Consider the following 19,126-nt stretch of genomic DNA (forward strand, 5'->3'; position numbering starts at 1 on the left):
GCTAAAACTTTAATTACACAGTATGGTATGAATCACTCAAGAGTAGAGCACTCAAGCTATCATCCTTATGTAGAAATGGTACACGAGCTACTGGGTACTGCACCAGTTTAATAGAACTGGTCAGTATCTGCAACCCTTTTTAATTTTGAATAAAAGGAGGGCATTGCTTCTTTAACTATGCAAATAACACAGAACAAAATTACTTCAGCATTTAAGAAAGATCACTCCCATGTCCTCCATGAAAAATTCTGGAGCAAACCCAACCAAATTCTAATCCAGTGCCTCCAGTTGATGCTGCCTTGCTAACATTAACACACATATGAATTTGGCTATCAGCAAAAGCTAGAAAGTACATACCTAGGGCAATATAATTTTACCTTGAAAAGTCTAATGTCCTCCCTAGAAAGAAGCAGATCTTCATTATCATTAAGTACTTCACGAATTATCACTAGCACTTCAGTATTTCAGATCTGAATCCTTATTTAAGCACTAGAATTACATGTTCCTAAAATGATCTCAAAGAAAGTTCTGAGAGCCCATACCTGAGTATCTGCCTGCCTTTAATTATGTGGATACTCCTACCAACAACAGTAGGATTACTTGAAAGGTAATTCAGTTATGTACTTCAGAGTTACTAGGATGAAGACCTAAAACATTCTAGCCTAACAAAAGGACACAAGTCCTGAAAATTACAAAGGAAAATGTTTCAAGCTTAAGGAAAACTTGCAGCCTTAAAACATTTAGGAGAGCCAACACCTATGTGCAACCACTTGCCGTTTACCAGGCTGCAAATTCAAATGTTACAGCTACTATGACAGCACCACTCAACAAATTTGCTTATTCACAGTGTCAAGTAACAGCTACGTTAGTCAGTAACGCTTTAGCCTTGGGTTACTCCCGTTTAAACCCAGATATATGTTTCTTTCAAGAATTCAGTCCATGAAAAGTATTGCAGTAATGTCACCACTGTCCTCACCTCACAGAAGACTCCTGAGAAGCCCTGTGAACACAGGCAACTGAATCCATTCACCAGGTCTTTGCAACGGCCTCCATTTTGGCATGGATTGCTTTCACACTCATTTGTTTCTGTCTCACAGTTTTTTCCTGTGAAACCACGAGGGCATAAGCAATGGTAACCATTCACTTCATCCTTCATAGGGGGGGCGGAAAAAAAAACAAAAGTAGAAAGATTTATTTATTGACAAAAAAGCTTGCATACAAGTTAAAGTTATTTCTATATTCTGGATTTGTTGAACAGCAGTAGCACCACTAGCACCACATAAAATTATTTTTTAAAATGGTGCAAGAGCCTGCAAGTGCAACACTACACTTTTAACCAACCTGTAATTGCAAACTACAGAATTCATAACTAGCCAGAACAAGATTTATTTTCAACATGGCATGTAATAAACAAGAGTTACCTTACAAGTCCCTCCATGTTGACATTGTCCATGACAGTCATTAATATCTATGGATAAAGTATGCAAGGCATTAGAATTTATACTGGAAGACTAAGCTGTAAAGTACAGATCTAGCATAAAAATGCAGAACAGATGATTTTCAGAAAGGATTTTTCTAGATGTTTCAATGGAAAGCAAGGATGCTTGATATCTTAAAGGGCTTCTTATTTTAAAGACTACATAATAGAAAACTACATATTACATATTTCTATTACACTAATAGAAATTAAATCAAATGTTATCAGCTAATTTCACATCTAACATTTTAGCTAAAAAGTATTTTAAATTGAATCAGTACATGATATCATTCAGAATCAGGGAGAGATTTATTAGAGTTATGTAAGTGTGTATCTAAGATCCTTTTAATACCAATACATCTCTAAATAAGTTTTCAAACATTATTTTCAATTTACAATGCTGGAAATTAGGAAAATCCTGACAAGAGGTACTTTTTCTTGTACAAGTATGCATGCTACCATTCATCATAAAACCTTTTTTTAAAGAATAAAACATCCTATGGTCAACATATATACTAAAGAAATACTAACTGATATGACAATTTACTCCTGTCCATCCTGGAATGCAGTCACAGTAATATCCACCAATGAGATTTTTGCAAGAGTAAGCATTAACACAGGGTTTCCCCTCACACTCATTAGCATCTGTGAAAGAAGATAAAAGAAAGAAGAGAATAAAGAACAAACCAAGAAACAGATTACCACAGCACCAAGCAGTTTCCATGCAATCCAAGCATCAGAAGCTTATACTATACATTGGTAGGGCACTAAAACCATTTACATACCACAGGTTTTTAATGCACACTTATCTATAGTAGCACATGCATGTTATCTTTCTCTTCCCTTTGCCAAAACTCAAAAAGATAGTATGTTAGTCAGGTCAAATCCCTTCCTTGCCTCCATAAGCTTATAGTCACTGTTCTGCCACCATGAAGAAGGAGCTACCATCACCAATGCTGTGTTTTGAAACAGAAAAGTTATCGAGCATTCTAGAAGAACCCTTATTAAGTAAGCTTAACTTGTGGCTTAAACAGTTCCAGGTTCACTTGAAACTTCTGGCTTTAAGATCTACTAAAGAAGAGCCAAGATACCAATAGCAACACACATCTTCAATGTTCTCTTCAATAAAAGTCACATCAGAAACACACTTACACAGAGTTAATCATTACTTAGGAATAATCTTCAGTGGTCTTCAAAACTTCAGAAGGTAATTACTTACCAAGCTGACATGTTGCTCCAATCCACTGTTGTGGACATATACACTCAAACGCATTAACACCATCAATACAGGTCCCTCCTTGAGCACAAGGGTTAGATGCACATTCATCAATATCTGTAAAGTCAAAGTGTGCCTTCCATTACATGGTTTAAAATTTGGCCTAACCTGTGGGGGTTTTTTAAGTTATTTTGAGATGAAGGGGGAGAAAATACAAACAAACTTAGAAACAGACTAACATTTCTAACCTAATTTTTACTTAAGCTTTTCTCACATCTTTGAGATAAGGGAGAGAGGAACTCCAGAATTTTCTATCTGCAAACAGCAAGATGATTCAGTTCATCTGCCAACAACTGACACATACACTGAAAGTCATGTTCCTAGATCATGACACAAGCTTAGCCAGTATTTTCCTGAGGATAGTTGTTGTTGAGAAATGGGTGAAAATCCTGTGTTCCAAATCACAGGCAGCATGCAAACCAATTACATAGGTCCATAATACATTTCAACCACTTCCCTGTCTTCCAAACCAGACACTTAAGCATTTGAGTAATCTACTCCTCTACTACTTTAAGAATGGGAGAACTTTTCATGTTCACATTTATATCTCTGAAGACAAATCCACTCTGCATTTTGCTTTAGACTAGCTAAAGCATCAGAAATTGTTCTACAAGCTTTGGCAACAGGGCATTTCTTTTTATATCATCCAGCTATATTTTTTGATAACCTGCAGATCTCAACTGCATCAGATAAGATACTGCTGGCTGCATTGTACCATTAATCTTTTCAGAGGCCCCCAATATGTAGCTGTTAAAAGACAGGTAAGGTAAAAACCTACCACCAAATCCCATACCCACAGAGCATGATTGTCAAGCAAGTTGTATCAACCCTTCCAACCCAACAGGGTCAGTCATCATTAAGTGCATACCCACCAATAGCACATGTTGGTCCACTCCACCCTGATGGGCAGTGACACTTGAAGCCTGATGAAATTTCATGACAAATTCCACCATTAGCACAGGGATTAGATACGCAAGCGTGCTCCGCTGGGAAGAAAGAGGGAAAAGAAATTCTTGCTAAGTACTCTTCCAATATCAATTAAGGAGAACTTACATGGTTAGAAATTGTGTTCTGATTAAAGTGAACAAGACCATGAGCAGTAGAGAGGTGCCTGTACAGAAGTTTGGAGCCTCCCTCTCCCAGCTGCAGAGTAAGATTCCCAGAAGGAGGCTGAAGCAGGATTTTACTGAAGGTACATCATCCTCCATATTTACTGACTAGAAAGACGAAGGCAGACAAGTCACTCATACCGCAAATATCCCAAGAGCTAGAGAAGTTCCCCATTAACCTACTGCTTCCAGCCACACACTTCCACCTCTGGAGTGCTCCAGAACTCTTCCCCCGCCCCCCCTTCAGTGAGACAAAACAGATATGCTGTATGCAGAGGTCTGAACTTTTAGTAGTAGTTTAAGTATCAAAGGTCTGTTTAGCTTCATTCTAATACTGTTCCTTGGAAACAGCAAAGTAGGGAGCTACTTGCAATTATAGGCAGTACTGCTTGTTGTCACTCCATGTAGGGCTATAACGCTCACAGGAGCTGCACTAAGCAACTATCAAGTTGAGGAGGGACAAGTTGTATGCTGTCACTTTTGGTATTTTCCCCCTCAGAAGCCGAAGAAGTTTTTGGAAAGAAGAAAACAATCCTCTTGCTAGGTAAAACTTTCCAATTGTTGCTAGGATTTATTTTTTTTTTGAATCTTTATTTCAGGGATGTTATCTAGTTTGCAAACTGAATTTACATTGTCTAGGATGTTAGATACTAGTACCTAAAGCTGCTCATATATCAATCTACTGCTAATAATCAGTATAAAACTCATGAAATGTATGGTTCCCTTTATCACTGCGTCCTCATCTAGAGAGCCAAGGTGCTTCCCCACAACTTCCAGGGCAAGCTAAGACAAGATTTCATCCCTTTTAGCCAAAACTTTGCATCACATTCTACCAGCTGAAGGAAAATTCATTTTTTGATAGTATCATTAATACCACACAGCCCTTTATAGAAGTTCAAAGAAGATCTACATCCTAATAAATGTGAAAACCTTCTGCTGATAATAATTTAGTGAACTTAAGGCCAAACAGTTAAGTTAAAGAAGAAAAAAAAAAAGGGTTTTTCCATCTATTCTTATTACTATATCAAAGAATAGCAAAATTCAAAGTGAAGAGAAGACTAGGAATATCACATCTTAAAAAAGGATTTAACAATCCATCACGGCAAAGAAAGTCACTGCAGAACACCCAACTGAATACTATCGCTGAAAATGTTGAACCAAAATTTTCAATTTTTCTCCAAACAGCGAATCTTTAAAGCAAAATATTAAAGAAATAGAAATTTCACACTTCCCCCTTCATCTCCAGAGACAGAATAGTCAGGAAAAGTCTCCAAATACCAAAATAATCTCCAGTACATGAAAATTTTGGTCTTTGTGTAACACATAACAGATATACATGAAAAAAAGCAATATGCTATCTTTGTAGCGTGGTTGAGATAGGAAGCAGTTTTTTTACATTGGATAGACACAGATCTGCTAAACTCCAGTCAAGAAGGCATACTTCATTACAAATATGGTTTAAATTCTTTCCCCCATTTTCCCAATGGGAGCAGGGAATACACTTAACTTTTCATTTAGACCACTCAACGTGATTCTGTAGGAGGACTTGAACACATTTCCACAATAGTTAACATCTGCATCATTAATCCAAATGTATTAAGAGTCACATACTAAAACATTATTTTAAAAATCAAGTTTCAGTTGATCAAGAAGGATAGTCAACACATTCAGGAAGCTAAAAATTGGGCTCAAACCCCACACCACAGTTAAAACTGAAGTGTCCATCACTATTACCTTCCTTAGTTGCCATCTTGTACAAGATGCAAGTTTGCAAGCAAGCCAGAAGACAAGAAAATGGGTAGCAGGGAGAACGGTAACAGGGAAAGGCGCACCTATAACCATTTCCATGAGACTATAGCCCAATTACATGCTTGAATTAAGGAAAAGAAGAAGCCAAAGGGAAGAAATATTCTCAGTCCTATCTAAATCCAAAGGAAACTGTTGCAGCATTTCTGTTGTCTTCAGCGGTTTTTTGAATAGCCAACTGGAGAGACAGAGCTGGCATACCCCCACAGTCATGCAAAGTAACAATCAAGTTGCACACCATCACTTTTCACACTTCCCCCCTCATAAACCAAGCTATCTTTTGGAAATGAGAAAATAGCCCCTCCACTCCAAAAAAAAAAAAAAAAAAAAAAAAAAAGCAACAATGAGCATATAAAAATGCCACCTGGCTAACTAGAATGTAGTCATGCCTAAACCAGCTTCAGATTTCTGAAGATACATGCAATATCCAGGCATACCAATTTCGCAGTTCTTTCCAGAGTAGCCATCTGGGCAAGCACAGCGATACTCGTCTGGTTCAGTATTCATACAGGTTCCACCATTCAGGCAGGGATGGTGATTTCCACAGTAATTCAGATCTGGACAGAGAAAAGTGTCAATCCACAGGGAACACAAATCTCGCCATTCTAACCCCTAGTCAGATGTACAGATGCATTTCTGGCTTGAACATTATTCACCCACATCATCCCCATATTCCATTAGCTAACCTGTCATCTCATTACTATCCACAGAACAGGGAAGGATGAGCAAGAGACAACTGCACAAGTTAGAAGAGTTGGAACCATTCCAAGCCTTTTGTCTTAAACTTCCTATACTTATGATGTTTAGGCACCATCTGCCATAAAAGAATTAGGCACAGAAATACTCAGGTAGTTGCACACCAGCAGGAAAGAAATGGTTAATGAGTTATCAGTTAATCATGCAACTTTAATTATTTTTCCTGTACATTAATGTTAAGTACCTTTGTTACAGAGCAGGCCACCCCAGTTGGTTTCACAATTACACTGCCATGGTTCATTACAGCTCCCATGAGCACAGCCTGGGTAGCGGACACACTCATCACAGAACTGTCCTTGCCAACCATAATGACACCTAAGATGTAAGTTCACATGTTAAAAAGTTAGCAACATGGTATTTAGAACACTACACTTACCATTCTCAAGAACAAGGTCAACTGTTCAATGTGCAGATAACAAAACTTTATTTCTCCTGTTTAGAAGGGACATACTAGTCCTGTTAAACATCCTTACTGGAACTCATCTTGCTCAACCGTATTACACACCATGGCAACAAACAACACCAAGCACTATGCGTTATGAGAACAGTACATGAATTGGTTGTTCTTTCACATGAAGTCAAATCTTCCCATAATCACCTCACACTGGGATAAAAATTGTGATTGGTATGAAGAAGTTGAAATTACTCTTCAAAAGCAGACTGCTGGCCTACTGCATCAAGCACCATAGCTTTTTTCTCTCTGTGAAGATAGCTTTCAAGATACTAGCTAGTTTGTTCTGGAGTGCTATAAGTCTTGAAAGGCCAGGGCAGCCAGAGGTGCAGCTGTCTTAGCAATTTTCTCAGGACTTAGTTTCTCAAGAGAACCCTTTTACAGATTTATTCTATTATGCCCTCAATGTTCTCTAGTGACATTATGAAAAAGGGTGCTCTTTGGAGAAAGGAGGAGAGAGAACAGAAATGAAAGCCATTAATAATTCACTTGTTTTAAACAAAGCTGAAATTTTGTCAGAAGGTTTCTTCAGAGACCAGTATCTTTGTTATCTGCGACAGGATTCTTCTAACAAAAGCAACTGTTTATGCTACAGGAAAAGTGTTTAAAACTGAACTTTAAAAAAAGAGAAAGGACATAAGCTAATGGCTTTTTTTTTAACATATATTTCATACACATTTTAATAAAAAAGAAATAGTAAGCTTGCTCTCCTGGGCCAACAAAAAAAAAATGTTCTGCCTGCTATTTTAAGCCTATTTCTTATAAACAATGTAAGAGCCACACTAGCAACAGAGAGATGCATAAAAACACACTGAACGGGAGCTGGGCACATGCATGCCAGTGGAGCCCTAATGCCTAGAGGAAAAAAGCATTAGAAAGGAAACTCTACTTTTAGATTTAACACCACCATTCTATTATCAACATGCTTTGAGTACGTAAAAAGAACAGAAAAGAAATTCTTAAGTCTTTGGGGTGTGGTGAAAGAAGACAAGGAAAAGTAGTATAAACAAGGAGTTTTGGTTCCTTGAGAATCAATTTACTTCCACCACTTCAGTAAGCTGTATCAATCCCCATAGGAATAGAACAGGTTATGCTGCCAGTTATTTAAGTTTCTAGCATTCACCTAGGCAGAAGGAATCTAGATGCAGATGTTTGCAAGTCAATTTTTTTTATATCAAGTTCTGGAACAACTGAGTTCTTAGTCCCAGTATTTGCTCCTCATTCAAAACCTCACAGCTGTGGGATCCCTAAGGAGAGCCTCAGCTGTGTATCTAGTCCAGAGGCCTCCAATCGCTCACCTAAGCCAGGCTGTCAGAAGCCTGGAGAACATACGTATTTCAGAAGCAGCTTTCTTTCGCTGTATTAGCATTAAGAGGAAACAAATACTGCTTCTGCTAAATTTGATCTCTTCCTTCCTCCTCAAGGACCGAAAAAAATCTTTTCAGGGGCTGGTAATAAACAATAAAAAAAAAAAAAAAAAAAAAAGCACTGTAACTCACTTTACTGGCCCCAACCCAAATCTCCATCCATGCCAAACCTGGCACTACTGCCAGTGATTCAACATGACTATCCCAGCCAGAGCCAACTCCCCACCCACATACAACAAGCATTTTCAAGGGCTGAAAGTCTGCATCACAAAGCAAATAATCAAAATAACTCAATTTGTTTTCCATACCCAATAGCTAACAAGTTTCTTTGTTTAACACTGCACTGGTGATTAAGAGTGAAGAGAAAAATACAGCCACCTTCTTCGAACTTGAAGGCATCTTAAGCACCTACTTCAGTTTGTAGGTATGCCTGACTGCATCAAAATTAGTTCAGCAGAAAAGGGTTGCTGCTTTTTCATGATATTCAACACAAAGTTTACTGTTAAAGTCACCACCAAGCCCGAGGGAAATAATTTCTAGAGGCTAAAAGCAGTCCAAAGGAACACAGTGTTTACAAGTCAAAAGGTTACTATGTGGTAAGCTGATCAGCCTTCAGTTTACAAGGAAGAGTAAATTAGGATTTCCTCTTGAACAGGAAGTCTGGTCGCATCCTACATTAGCAGGTGCTAGAGCAGCTTTAATTCCACTTCCTTCTAAAATGATAATGTTTACATGGATCTCAGCTCACCCCTAGAGCAAGATGTGATCAATAAAGTGAAATCAATTCAGAAATGGACAGGTTGTCATTTACAAAAAAAAAAAAAAAAAAAATCAAGCCATGACACAAGGATAAAAAAAAGGTTAATGATCCATTATGAGAAGCCCAAAAGGTACAGATAAAAAAGCATCATAATCTATTTTAAAAAAAACAACAACAAAAAAACCAAACCAAAACAACACAAAACACCCCTGAAAGAACAGAATTCCTTTTCAAGTAACAACCGCTTGTGTAAAAGCCAAAAGGAAATTGCTAGTGCAGTTAATGGTGGGCTAAAATTACTTCTTCCCTGTCCCCTCCAGTTGAGAATAATTTGTTAGAAGTTTCTGCAATCCTGAATTTTTCACATTTGAATAAATGAAGAGGCCAAATATAGAGAATTCATAAGGATTCCCATTGTTCAATGGACAAAGAAAATTCTTATTGGAATCAAGATTCTACTTCCTTTGTCCTTCCCCTCTGCTGACTTCATTGGCTCTAACTCATCTTTACAACCACACACACGCAAAACAAAATCAGAGATGGCTTAATCTTAGCCCTTGCTGGGTTATTAGCAGTACAAAAGAAGCTACCATAAATAGACTGTTACAGTTTAGTAACTTCCTGATGGAAGGTTGAAGTACAGGCATCTGCTCCCAGACCAAAGCGTCTCTTCGGGTCAGGATTAACACAGAGAGTGCAAATAGGAATAAAAGAACAACTGCTAGTTATCTTGAAACCAAGAACTTGCAGAAAAGATCCTGACAATTCTACTGACATGCTTCACAGCTTCCATTTTCCTAAGATGAGAGTTTGGTGGCAATAGAAAATGAGAATTTAAATACAAGGCTGGAGGAAGGGGAGGTGGCAGGAGTTAACATTAGCAAAGCTTCTAGATAACGTTTCGGTCTTGAGATTAGAGAAACTGCAACTGTGCAGGAAAAATACTGTTGTCATTGACAAGTAGATAAAACCACAATAATTCAACTTGTGTATGCTCAGTTACAATAAGCAAGTGGGGCTTCAAGCAGCTAAATTCCAGGACAAGGAAGACCTACAGTAATTCTCCATGCGTTTAAAGTAGTAAATTTAGTACCAAGGAATCCTACAGAAGCACCCATCATTATGCACAGTTCAAAGATACCTGTGTACACAGAGGCAGGAGCAGAGGGGAATTGAGGAAAGGAGAATGAAATTTAAGATTTGGGTTTTTTTGCTCTTTCTGGTAAAGTTCAATAAAATAGAGATTTTTCTACAGAACTATGCTTTCCTTATGTTCTTCTGAAACAGCTGTAATTAAAGAAAAAGATGATACTGGCCTTTGCTTTCCTCTGAGGATATTTGTATTATAATTATTTAATGAAAGCTAGATTTAAATTGGGCATTTCCAAATAAGATGGCACAAAGTTTTCAAAAGATCCCATGTTGCTGTACATAAACAGATACATCATTTGTGAGGATAAGGCCCTAAGCAATCTGGTCTAACTGACTTCCCTTGGGCAGGAGGTAGGACTTTCCCAACTCCATGATTTTATGATAAATTCTACAATAGTAAATACGGAAGTGATATGGAAAGCTCACCTGAGAAACTTCATACTGCAGGTCTCATCCAATCACTAATCTGCTCTGATTAACCTTACAAAAAGGCCCATAATACATGAGAATGAGAAAATACCTAAATAAATTCTGTTCTACACCTAGCTACAGACCTTTGTCAGCACTTAATTCATAAGTATACCTAAACCATCAATGTGAAGGAAATCAAACCCAAACTACTTCTCAACTCTAAGTCAAAATATGGAGCCTAAAAATAAATTGAAAAAATCCTAGGGAGGATATAGACAATGTGGTATAAGCCTTTAATCACCACAGGCTACACCTTACTGGTAACTTGCATGTCCTACAAAAGCTGAAGTGAAGATCACTTTGTGATATTTACACATCATTTTTTAAGCAGTTTTTTTTGGAGGGAGCTTCTCCCACTCATATTTCAACTGGAAGCTGTGGCCAAAACACTCAACACAGGAAAACGAAGCAGAACAGTGACATTAAGAGCAGAAGCAAAATGCATCATTCAGGGGTGGGGGAGAAATAGCCCTCTTAAATGGAAAACCACTAAATTTTCTAATGACGTGAACAGGATGGTGTTGCATGGGCCAGAACAATAGCTTTATATTAGTTATTTACTTAAAATAACTATAAGAAAGTCTGTTTAATCTTTTAAGAGATTAATTGTTGCATAGCAAGCAGCAATATGGTCTAGCTGTTAGGAGATCCCCGGATTCTGAGCATCCGGATTCAATGTTATAGCTAGCACGGTACTCACTAAGATTTGTCACAGAATTGCTTTCTCCATTTTCCTACCTTTGAAATAGGCACGATGGTTTTGTGAATAAGGAAGGAAAAGATGCTCATTAATGAACTCAAATAACTTAATTACCTGAAAGCTTGTCATCTTTTCCTCTTACCCTCAGCATTCTTATTAGACCAAAAGATACAAACTTTTCCCTCCAAACTTTTTTCTCCTCTAATAAAAGAAGTAACTGAAAACTAACATTCTCACTCCAGTACTTCATTTAAGTAAAGGTCTGTGAAGGAGATGATACAGGGGATGGTTCAGAATTGTTTACCCAGAAGATATAGGGAAAGGTTGCTCAGTTAACTTGCAGTAAGTGGCTGTAAGGGTGTGTCTGCATTTGCATTAGTTCACACCAGGAGTGTGCTTTTTAAGTGAACTGGGCCTGATCATTCCTGTTGATGGTGTGTTGGTTTACATCACAGAGCTGTTTTGGAACAAAGGAATGGGATTCCTTTTAGGTTAAACTAAGGTAATGTAAGACAGCGTATGCCAGAAGCACACCTAATGCGTTCCAGCTGCAAACAGGCATTCAGTCCACAAGAACAGACGAGAGCTAGTCTAAAATTTTAAAAAATGAAGTGTTTTTACTATGGATATTGGGTTCTCAATGCTGCTTTGATGTACTGTTCTAATTTGTCTGCATTACCTGCTATTGTAGACACAGGTTAAAGTACTTGTTTTTACTTCCTGTACACCCACTCACGTTCTCCTGGAAGCAGCCTTTCTACCCACTAACTATCCAAGGAAGTAAGTACAGAGTGTGCCTCAGTTCCTTGACCAGTAAAGAAACAAAACATGGGATTCTTTTTTGTCTAACTCAATATGTCTACTTGTGAAATACTTGTTAACAATCCCAGGAGGCTTACCACTAGGACATAAAAATATCCCTGTACCGGTTATGATAACAGGTAAGAGAACTTGGTATGATGAGACACACAGCAATTGTAATAATTTTGCAAGTTCTTTGAAACTTGAAGCTGTAATACAATACCTTGCATCAAAGAGGAGACCGAAGATGATGTCCAGGCACCGGTACCAAGTACATTCCTGCAGGCCTAAACAATAGCCCTACGCTCTTTAGGGACCATAGCTAGTCCAAGTTGCAGGAACTGAAATGGTCAGATACCACAGCAGCTAGCACACTGCTCAAACAAGACTTTCCAGTTTACTGTTCAGAGCAGCTTATGAGATTTCTCCTAATTTGAGAGTTTATAAGATTTCTCATATTTCCATTCTGGAACAACTGTGGAAGGAAGCCATATAGTTTAAATGTGTTCTTGACAAATCCTGGTGAGCCAGTAGCTCATCTGTGAGCATTTTCTAGATTCTTAGAAATGGTATACCTGTTCTGGTGTTCTTTTGAGATTTCTATCTGATCTAGCTAGTATGGAAGTTCCCCATTTCTTACTTTCTCCCCATGTTTAGAAGCAGGACCTTTTTATTTGTCATCTATAGTCTTTCAAGAACATCCTGCTTTGACATGCCTCACCACATCTCCTTGTGCTGAAGAACGAGTTTACAAGTTTACCTAGCTGCTGCCTTTTTTTTTTTTTTTTAAGTTTAGGCAGAGTTCCCAAATGTTGGTGTTAACCATGTTATCTACCCAACAGTCATGAAAACACAAGCAAGAGATCAGGGATATTGGTAAGCCTCCTCCTGAAAAAGATATGAAGACTACAGAAGACTAACATGGAACAGAGGATCTCTAGAACACTATTACACCCACGACACTCCAGGTAGTTGTAGCTCATTCTGCAACTCTGGCTTTTGTGCCTACATCCCTGGAAAGAAAGTATTGAATAATAGCTGAGCAGATTCTCGCCCTTACAGTGACAGATTAAGGGAGCAAAACCACTTGGGAGAGGCATACAGCACCTGCAGGCACTGCTGAACACAAGAAATAATCAGCTTTGCAAGCAGGGCTGAAGTGGAGTGAATACAAGGACTCTAAAAGGCATGGCACCATACAGGAAGTTTGAGAAATCTGTTTCAATGGGACAAACATAAGGTATGTGATTAAATAAAAACAAAGTCACCAACATCATAAAACCAAAATTCTGTCACATATAAATCAAAAGTAATTCTAGAGTAAGACAGTTCAAAGCACACAAATTGAAGAATTTACTTCAAAAATTTTAAAAACTGTATGCTTGCTCTGTTCGCCTTGCATGAATTCACATTAAAGTAATATTAACGATCCTATTTCTATTTCAGTTAGTTTACACATTGTAAAGAAATTTTTTGTATCACAGCTGTGTGAAGCAAGACTTGCCTTTTCCAGGACATAACCTACGTCCTACCACAGCTCCAGAAGCAGAACACAAGTTGAGCAGTGTTAGGGATTTGACCCCTTTTTCTTTGATTTGGAAGAGAAATTCAGACGTTCAAATGCAACAGGAAAAGTAGAAAGACTTCTGAAAATACCATCATCCTGGCAGGAATATGACAGTGTAGCCCAGATATGAGGTATATCTGGACTTCTGCCAAACCCATACCACTCTGGATCACAAGTAAGTGAAAGATTAAGCTGTTAAGCCTCCTGACAGTTTATGAGTGGTACCAAACATACTGAAGTCAGCAGTTTTAATCAAGTTAGGAGACTGTCACTTGTGGTTTCTCTATAGTCACTTTGATAACTTCATAAGGTGATTGAGCCTAAGCCAGTTATAAGCCATTAGATCAAACTTCATTCTTCTCTAGACAGTTTAATGGAATTTAACAAACCACTTAGAATGATGCAGAAACATGAAAAGCACCAATCACAACTTGGAAGCATTGCTGCTTTGACAATGGATAAAGGTTGGGTTTTGTTGGTTTTTTTATTTTAACAAGATTGCAATTTCCCATCTTTGCAAGATCCAGTTGAGTTGCTTTTGCTCTCCTCAAGGATGTAATTTTGCTCATTGTTCAGGAAATTATTACTTTTCTGAACTGCCTCCACAATGACAAAAATCTATCACCTAGACCCAGCCATACCACAAAATTGTTTCCCCACATCAGGTTATTTTGAGACATCAGGTCCCTACTTATTTTCCATTTCTCTGATGAAAGCTCAGCAACAGAAATGGCACACTTCACAACACTAACTTCCTCAAAACAAGGGGTATGTGAACTTGCCCAACAGATGATGCACAGTTACCACTAATGGCATATCCTTTATTAACAGTCTGCAGCCATTTAGCTAACTTCTAAGATCTGTTTTTAGTATAACATTTAACACAAGAACAGCTCTAAATTACTTTGGAACATCAAAGCACCGAGGGTAGATCCTTGCTGTGAGAGTTAGGCTGAAGCCTCAGAGCCATTGCTTAAGTTACCTGCATGTTCATACAAGTTGAAGATGGAAACTGTTTTCCAACTTTTCTATTTATAAATGCCACTGCAGATTTTGGCAACCAAGCAGCTATTGGCACCAGTAGATTTCTATACATCTCACACCCATGTTTTTCTCACATTTTCATTTTCTTTCTCAATTAAAAAAGGACATTGTTTTCACCTGTTAAATGACAGTGGCAACTGTCCAAAACCAGGATGAAGGAATCTAGATTATAATTCAATAGCAAACGTTTTAAATAACAGCTTCCTTTGTACTGCTGAAGATAAAGGTCATGTCTGCAAACCTTGGTTATTTTTAGTTCATCGTCATTTTTCTTCAGAAAGTATTATCCATTTGGGTTAAAAGCAACATTTCTAATGTAGCCTAATAGCTATTACAGAATACAAGCTGAAGATATCTGTGAGAACAAGCTCAAGCCACCAAATCACATTTAAAGAGGTAGCCGAAAACCTTCTGCAACACTGGAATAGTGGCCATTGTTTTCCTTCAGCCTGCTGATCACAGACCTATCACTTCAGCAGGCAGGTGTTCAGAAACAAGGCAAATGACATACAATCCATCTGAAATATTAAGTCACTTATTCTTTCCCCCAGTACTTTTTTTTCAGGTGAGAGAATCCATCCAACAAAACAGGGAGATTTCTGGTCAGAGTCCTTCAATGGACTCAAGTGTTATTTTTGTGAGCTTTATTTGGCTAAGTAGGTTAGAAGGAGGCACCTAGACTTAAACATTCATGTCAGTGACATGCTGTAAGGAAAGGCTTTGCTGGTATGACACTACCTGTTGACACACACTTTAAGAAAGTACCATAGCCACTGAGCCCCTCCATCTTCAAAGGTTTTGTATTCCCTTCTTTAGCCCTTCCTCCTCCTCTCCAACTTCTGTCTTCCCAGATACAGCTGGTATCACAGAGAAATGAAAGCTGAAAAGGGAACTGCACCCACCCCCTCTGACCCCTACCCCCTCAAAAAGGTTTAAGCCTGTTGCTTTTTTGCCTTTATTCAAAGGCTCCTCGCATTTGAAAAGCAAACATTCACAGGCCTCTAGGACACTCCTCTGATACCCACAGGACTCCAGAAACCCTTACATGAATCAAAATCCATTAGAGTAGGTTCTCAAGGGGAAAAATGTGTTCTTGGAAGGCTGAAGGAAAGGAGTACTTCTCACTCAGGCAGAAGTGATGCTGGCCCAGCTCTCAACCACAATTTCTATTTGTAACCCAAAAGATCACCAAAAGCAGCAGGGGCACAAAATACTTCAAATCACAAGCAAAATATTTCATTATGGGAAAAGATCCTAAATAATGTTAAATAGAAATATTCTTTCTTACAAAAAGGAAGCCATGTTTTAAACACCTGCCTTGGAAAAAAAAAAAATCTTTTAAGAGAGGTTTTATAGCTCTTCAGAAGTGAAACTGCACATGGCCTGAAATACTGCACTTCATATACAGGAATTTACAGTTTTCAGTCAGATTTCAGAGCTACAACACACCAAATCTTCTGTAAGTCAGCAGCATTTGATGGAAGTTCCAGGGCAGTAAGAAACCACGCTGTGGTGCAATGATCTAGGACTTTGTTATCTGCCATACTCCACTACCACAAATTTCAGGCTTTCCAGCAGGATGGGACTTGTTTGCATGTCAACTGCCACAGCTCACAAACTGGCACTTCAACCCCAGCTTAGCCCAGCAAAGCTAAACAACCCGCATCCTATTTCTGCCACTTCTATGGCGGTTGTAGTAGTTGCTAGTAGGAGGATGAAGCAGAATTGCCTTAAACTATCACACCTTGCCACAAATGGTATTTGTCAGCTCTCAGGGGTTCTGGCAGCTTCACATCATTCCAAGCAAGCGGATTCAATGCAGCTTACAAAACAACCACCGCACAAATCCACTCTTACAATGATGCATACAACTGACCACAAACACACTCAAGAACTTACACAGGATCCCAAACTTGCAAGTAGACCTATCCCGTTTCTTCAACACCCGTTTCCCCTTGACCTGCTGCATTAGATGCCTGAACTCTTACAAGGAAACAATCAACTCAGAGGTTACTTAGGCTTCATCACAAAGTTAAGGGAACATTTCAGGCTCTGTTCTCTCAGATTTAGGGACCAAAAAACATTCACTTTGGGGTAGAAACTTTAGATTGGGGTAGCTACTTTTTCCCTTTCTTCTTGGAAAAGCTGTTTACTATATTTTTGTGTTCAATACGTATATTTGAGTGTTCTAGCACTTCGAGCATTTCTGAGTTGTAACAGTCCAACAAGCAAGTTCCCTTTTTATTTGAGGGGAACAGATCAAAGCTCCTAAGGATTTTGAAAAGAAAAAAAAAAAAAAGAAGACAGATTACTCTCATTTGACAATGGCATAGTTTTGGATTACATGAAGCAGATCTGTTCAGTCCTATACATGCAGAAAATAGAATAGGATTGCAAGACAGTATGAAGTATATGCAATTCTTACACTTTTGAAATCTACTTCAGATCTATTAGCATCCATGTTTAAAATGGAAAAAATTCCATAGTAAGAGTAGACTTTTTGAAAGTAGCAACATACACAGAAGATACTGGAAAGGTGAGTACTCATAAGATACTCAAGCATGCAGACTTACTTGCATTCCCCAGGTGTACTGCAACCCCCATGGAGCAAATTACATCCTTGTTTACATACAGCTGTAAATAGAAAAAGGTGCAGGCATCAGTCTGGGCAGCCAGGTATCCATTAGTACAGCAACAATCTGGAACCGTTCAGCTGGGCTTCTGTCATTTAGCCTGTCTGTTGCTTGCACAAAGCAGACTGTCTTTTGCCATGTTCCAATAGACATTGCTTCCAGCTAGCTATTTCATAAAACAGAACCCTGTTACAACTGTTTATGAAAGATAACAAGGTAGCTCCTTGAAAAAGTTGCTACCAAATAGGTTTGCAACAAGAGTACTGGCACCGAAACATTTATCAAATACATTTAGTTTTTTAAACCTGATATTAGACTGGTATTATGTTGGGAATTCCAAGCTTCAAGGGATACACGACCTTGAGTAAGCCCTAGAATTTGTCTCCCCTCTCATTAACAGGCTTTTTACTGAAAAGGAACAGAAAACAAAACCAAAAAGCTCTCAGAGTACATCAAGTCATTTTAGCACTAATTACTCACTAAGACTGAAGGCAAAATGCAATGAGATTTGATTGAGTGCTACATTAAAAAGGATGACTACACTTGAATTTCTGTTCACATTAAGAGCTATCAAAAAGCTTTCAGCTTTGCATACATTACACTTAAAACTTTTCCATTTGCAAAAAATAGTGTTACAAGGGCATTTGTACAGGATTAAAGTCTACAGTATTACTGATATCATCACTGTTCAATAAAACCTTACGTTAACAGATGTAATAAATAATTTTGCTTTGAAGTAACACCACCATTGAATAAAGTCAATTATCAAAAAGATGTTTCACTATTTTGAATCCTAAATTTGTTCTGTTTGCCCCCACAGCACACACCGCAAGCAGCACTGTATCCTGCCCTGGGCTCCACTCTTCACAGAGGATGTTTTTTCATAGATTTGTATTCAAAGGGCAAAGCCTGTATGTGTTAAAATTACTATGCTACAGCACTGACACTACAGAAGTATCTGCTGCAGTTTATATCTATTATGTATACATTAGAACTAATCTAAAAATGACACAAACAGTACTACCTTGTTTACATTCTTCTCCCATCCAACCTTCCATGCAGGCTTTGTTTCCATTTTGATCACATGTGTAGTGACCAACAAAATCATCTCGAGGGCCACAAAATTTATTGCACAGAGAGCTGTAGTAATTTTCATCACACTTCACTCTTATTTGTACTTCAAAATGGGCAACAGGACCATTAAATTGTAGTGTCTTCCATCGATCTTCTGGGTTGATCATGCCAGCATGTGCCACTCGTTCTATTAACAAGTCTTCACCTTTTTAAAAAAAGTAAATTCAACAGGTTGTAAGTAGATAGCACACAAGAGCATATCAATTCAAATAAAAAGTATTCAACTGGTTAAGAGAAAACCTAGTAAAGAAAATGTTAAGATAAGATCTACTGTAAAACTAAATTTTCCTTTGCCTTGCAAAGTTCATTACAGGAAGGCCAATTTAAAAGTGTCCCAAAGGAAATATTAAAAAACCCTGGAACATAATCCATAGGAAATAGCTTATTTTTCAAGGCAGCCAAACGTACCACACCCACATGCTGACAACCAGCAGCTTTATCTTGATCTGAGGCTCTTTTTGTCTTCTTTATGTTCATATAAAATTGCAAAATCTGCATAACCTAGTAGCTGAGATATTAAAGTTCTCTGGTGCATGTTTAATTTTAAAAATAAAGCAAAACACATACTCAATTTGCTGCAAAATTACTAAACAATAGTAAATGCTCTGGTAGGCTTCATTAT

General features: G+C 38.1%; 1 protein-coding gene across 1 annotated transcript in view; it reads right to left on the bottom strand.

Annotated features, from left to right (window-relative positions):
• The window catches only part of JAG2 (jagged canonical Notch ligand 2), a 73,635-nt gene that overhangs the window by 16,586 nt on the left and 37,923 nt on the right, over window positions 1-19,126 (bottom strand). The window contains exons 4-12 of the mRNA XM_035900390.1: window positions 18,395-18,649; window positions 17,311-17,371; window positions 6,609-6,739; window positions 6,106-6,225; window positions 3,626-3,739; window positions 2,697-2,810; window positions 2,009-2,122; window positions 1,422-1,468; window positions 977-1,150 (exon numbers count right to left, since the gene is read on the bottom strand). Coding sequence (XP_035756283.1) covers window positions 977-1,150; window positions 1,422-1,468; window positions 2,009-2,122; window positions 2,697-2,810; window positions 3,626-3,739; window positions 6,106-6,225; window positions 6,609-6,739; window positions 17,311-17,371; window positions 18,395-18,649 — 1,130 coding nt within the window. The remainder of the gene's footprint in view (window positions 1-976; window positions 1,151-1,421; window positions 1,469-2,008; window positions 2,123-2,696; window positions 2,811-3,625; window positions 3,740-6,105; window positions 6,226-6,608; window positions 6,740-17,310; window positions 17,372-18,394; window positions 18,650-19,126) is intronic.

The sequence above is a fragment of the Egretta garzetta genome, unplaced genomic scaffold, assembly GCF_000687185.1.
Source record: "Egretta garzetta isolate BGI_Z169 unplaced genomic scaffold, ASM68718v1 scaffold508, whole genome shotgun sequence".
Taxonomy (NCBI): Eukaryota; Metazoa; Chordata; class Aves; order Pelecaniformes; family Ardeidae; genus Egretta; species Egretta garzetta.